The 4,260-nt window shown below is 42.4% G+C and overlaps 1 protein-coding gene across 1 annotated transcript in view; it reads right to left on the bottom strand.

Annotated features, from left to right (window-relative positions):
• LOC106879811 (cilia- and flagella-associated protein 45) overlaps window positions 1-4,260 on the bottom strand; it is a 23,608-nt gene that overhangs the window by 16,821 nt on the left and 2,527 nt on the right. Inside the window, exons 2-5 of the mRNA XM_014929519.2 lie at window positions 2,175-2,319; window positions 1,530-1,700; window positions 505-852; window positions 69-176 (exon numbers count right to left, since the gene is read on the bottom strand). Coding sequence (XP_014785005.1) covers window positions 69-176; window positions 505-852; window positions 1,530-1,700; window positions 2,175-2,319 — 772 coding nt within the window. The remainder of the gene's footprint in view (window positions 1-68; window positions 177-504; window positions 853-1,529; window positions 1,701-2,174; window positions 2,320-4,260) is intronic.

Raw genomic sequence — 4,260 nt, 5'->3', positions numbered from 1 at the left:
AGCTACACCCCCACCCACCCCCACCCCCCATAGGTATTAAAACAATGCAAACAAGACAAAACACTTACAGCTTTCTCCTTGTGGAATTCCAAGACATTCTTTTCTTCCAATTTCTCTTGCCGTTGCTTCTGTACTTTCATTTCTGACATTCTCTGACAGGCTTCCAATAGTTCATCCTGGTCACGTATGCAGATCAAAATATAAGAGGTTAACCCAGAGTGAGGGTTCGATTTGTAATGGATAGCATTTTGATTTTAAGATTAAGGTTTAGTAATGAGCATGTGTTGTGTTCATTCCTCGATTTAAAAATAGGCTTAACAGTCTCTGTACTATTGTTACTCAAACACTGGTTAAGCTTTGCTAGGTACTACTATGGTACTGAACAGATTATATAAGATGTAAATCATGAAGTCTTCTAAACTAATAAACGTCAAAGACCACTGGGTTGCATTGATGTTTTTGAGAAAGGCATACAATATGAAACTGAATGACCCTGTTTCTTACCCTCAACGCAATCTGCTTCTGTTTCTTCTTCAATGCGATCACTTCGTCCTCTCTAACCATCTGCTCAATCTCCTTCTTCAGTTTCTCCGTTTCTCGTTCCTTCGCTTCAGTTAGTCTCAATTTCCGCTCCTCCATTTCCGTTATCTGTTCGCGCAGTTTCACGGCGCCCAAACGCAGTTCCTGCTTGCGCCGATTCTCGATTTCCTCCTGTACCCTGATGGCATTCTTTCGATCGATCTCCATCATTTCGTCCAATCGCATTTCCTCAGACGCTACGTCATGTTGCATCTGTTTTTTCTCTTGCAGCTGAGCGTCTCTGATCGCATGGCATTTCGCTTCCAGAATCACCTGCAACGTAAGATTTCATATATATATAGATAGATAGATAGATAGATAGATAGATAGATGCTGACCGATACACAAACACGCACGCGTGCGCACACACACACACAAACATACGAACCTACATACATACATACATACATATATACACATATACGTACTCAGCTATGCACGCATGTACGCATGCATGTATATATCTATTCATGGATGTATAATATATTTTAGCTTCTCTCTCCCTCTCTCTATCTCTATCTCTCCCTCTCTCTCTCTCTCTCTCTCTCTCTCTCTCTCTCTCTCTCTCTCTCTCTCTCTCTCTCTCTCTCTCTCTCTCTCTCTCTCTCTCTCTCTCCCTCTCTTTTCATCACCCATCAAATTCCTAGCAGTAATTCTCACACCATCGCTAAGTAAGTGTTGTCGCTAAAGTTGTTAACATTTTGTGGGGTGGTTTATGAACCGGCCAGTGTCTGTCTGCCTGTCTGCCTGTCTGGTAAAGGCTTATGGGTTCGCTGTTATCTATTAACATCCTGCAGAACGACATGTTGTTGGCCGTTCTATTCCCTGCTTTGTCGCTTCTGTTATTTATACAGGAGATTTTCATTTCATGCTGGGTGGTCATGGCACATATTGGTTACGGTTAAACAACAACGACTGCAATAACACTAACAACAACAGCTCATACTGACCTCGTTAAGATATTTTATTCGGTCCTCGTCTTCCTCCCGTTTTTCTTTCGCTTTTGCTAGAAGGTTCTCAGCATTCAGCTTGGCCTCCACATCCAAATGACACAGCTTCTCATCGGTCTGACGTTGTTTGTCAAGTTTTTTCAGCCTTGCTTCACGTTCAAACCGTTGTTGCTGTTTTCGTTAAGCAACAACAAACAAAAAAGAAAGAAAAGGACATTAAAGAACATCATACACATGTATGTATGTATGTATGTATGTATGTGAGGCGCAAAGTAGTTAGCGTGAAAAACCTCATAAGAAAAAAAAATTATTAATTATTCCCTTTAGATATATTTATTTATATTAAGGGCATTACTATACATAAATGCCTCACGCTTGGAGGGACTCTTAAAGTCAAAGTAGTTTTGACTTTAAGAGTCCTTCCTAACGTGAGGCATTTATGTATAGTAATGCCCTTAATATGAGGATAGGCACATCGATTTCCAAAGCTACCACAACAGAAAGAGATTTCGAACTGGGGACGTTAAAAAGAACCCCCACGAAACCATTGGAGGTCACTAATATGTCCGTCGCTACAACCACACGTTCGTGTGGTTGTAGCAACACCTTATGATGGCGATAAATGCAGATTAACAGAGTGATTACCAGTGCAGCTTCTTTTCTCTCCATGTATTCCTCTCTCATCATGGACTTTTCTTCTTCACTTAGAACTCTGGCACTTTGTTTGATCCTCGTGAAATCATGTCGGTTTAAGACGACAGGGGAACCCATCGAGTTCTTTTCTGGCACCCTGAAAGACAAGTTACATATATACACACACATTTATTGTATATTTTATCTTCTACTTGCTTCAGCTATTAGACCGCGGCCATTCTGGGGCACCGCCTTGGGGGATTTTTTAGCCGAACGAATCGATCCTAGAACTTTTATGTTTGTTGGGTATTTTTTTTTTTAAGTCTGGTACTTACTCTATCGGAACTTTTTGCCGAATCGCTAAGTTAAAGGGACGAAAACAAACCAACTCCGGTTGTCGAGCGGTGGGAAGAAGCACAAACACAGATACAAGCATACATACACACTACTACTACAACTACTGCTACTAATACCAACACTACCACTACTACTATTACAACTACTACCACCACCACTACCACCACTACCACCACCACCACTACCACCACCACCACTACTGCTACTACTACTGTCATCTTATAATAGCCATCAAGGCATGTATAAATAACACACTACAACCACCGCAACTACAACACGAGCACCACCACCACAACAACAATCATGTCCACCATGACTACCACCGCTACTACTACCTTTACTACTACCAATATAATCACCACTGCTACCATATATTTACCAGCACCATCACAACAACCACAACCATGAACAACACCAACATCCTAACTATATTACCATCAAACCAGTTAGTACTTCTATCACAACTACCACCACAACAACAACAACTACCACAGCAACCACCACCATCATCACCACCACCAACAGCAACACCGAGCTATCATACCATCTCCATCACCACCACCACCATCTCCACCATCACCACCCCCACTACGCCACATTATCGACCGCTATAAATATTCCTTTTGACCCGCTCTAATTAATACCTTCGTTAATTAATTACAGGAGAGAAGGCAACGAAACGGAAATAGACAACTTCGACCGTCTGCCATCTGCCTGCCTGGTTGTCTGCCTGCCTGCCTGCCTGTCTGCCTGCCTGTCTGCCTGCCTGCCTGCCTGTCTGTTAGTCTGCTCCGTTTGTCTGTGTGTCCATTGACTATTTAGAAACGTGTGTGTGTGTGATTGTGTGTGCGCTTATGTATGTATGTGTGTGTGATATGTCTGTGCTTATGTATGTATGTGCGTGTCTGGTTGTCCCTAATCCTTGTCTCAGTTAAATACATCTGTCCTTGGCCCCTTATCTCTCTGGCCTTTCTACCTGGGTGTACATGTCTCTCTGACTTTATATCTGTCAGTCCATATCTGCCTTTGTCACTTTTCTGATTTTGTCTCCCTGTCCCCTTGGTTGTCTATGCTTGTACGTCCATCTCTGTTCTCCCTATCTGCATTTCTTTACCTGTGTCCTTCAATCTGCCTTTGCCCCTTGTCCATCTTTCCCATCTATCCCTGTCCTCTTGTTTTTCTTTGTTTGTATGTCCGTCTCTCCCTATTTGTCTATTTCTTTACCTGCCGCCTTCTATCTGCCCTTGTCCCTCGTCTGCCCTTGCCCCTTCTCTGTACCTGTCTCTTGTATCTCATTTCCCTCTTGTTTGTCTATGTTCCTATGTCTATCTCTGTTTCCCTAACTGCCTGTTTCGTTACTTGTCTCCTTCTATCTGCCTTTGTCCCTCGTCGGCTCTTGCCCCTTGTCTGTTTTTATCCCCTGTCCATTCGCATCTTCCTTAACTGTTCCTCTCTATATATATCTCCTTGTTCTTTTATCCATCTACGTCTGTCTGCCTCTGCCTGACTGAGTCTAGTTATTTCTCCCTAACCTATCCTTACATGTTTCTCTGTCTATCTGCCAACAACAACAATAACAAAACAGCACTTAACAAAAATAATGTCTCGCTCAACAAACAAAAGCGGGGTGCATAACTCACGTTAGATTTCTTATCAAATCCATCATTATCACTTGTACATTTTCTTTGTCTTTCTGCTTGGCTTTTGTCGGCGGGTAGACATCTTTGATTTGGCTGAATCC

This window comes from Octopus bimaculoides, chromosome 24, assembly GCF_001194135.2.
Source record: "Octopus bimaculoides isolate UCB-OBI-ISO-001 chromosome 24, ASM119413v2, whole genome shotgun sequence".
Lineage (NCBI taxonomy): Eukaryota > Metazoa > Mollusca > Cephalopoda > Octopoda > Octopodidae > Octopus > Octopus bimaculoides.
The sequence above is the reverse complement of the archived record's forward strand: the minus strand, read 5'-3'. Positions and strand labels throughout refer to the sequence as shown.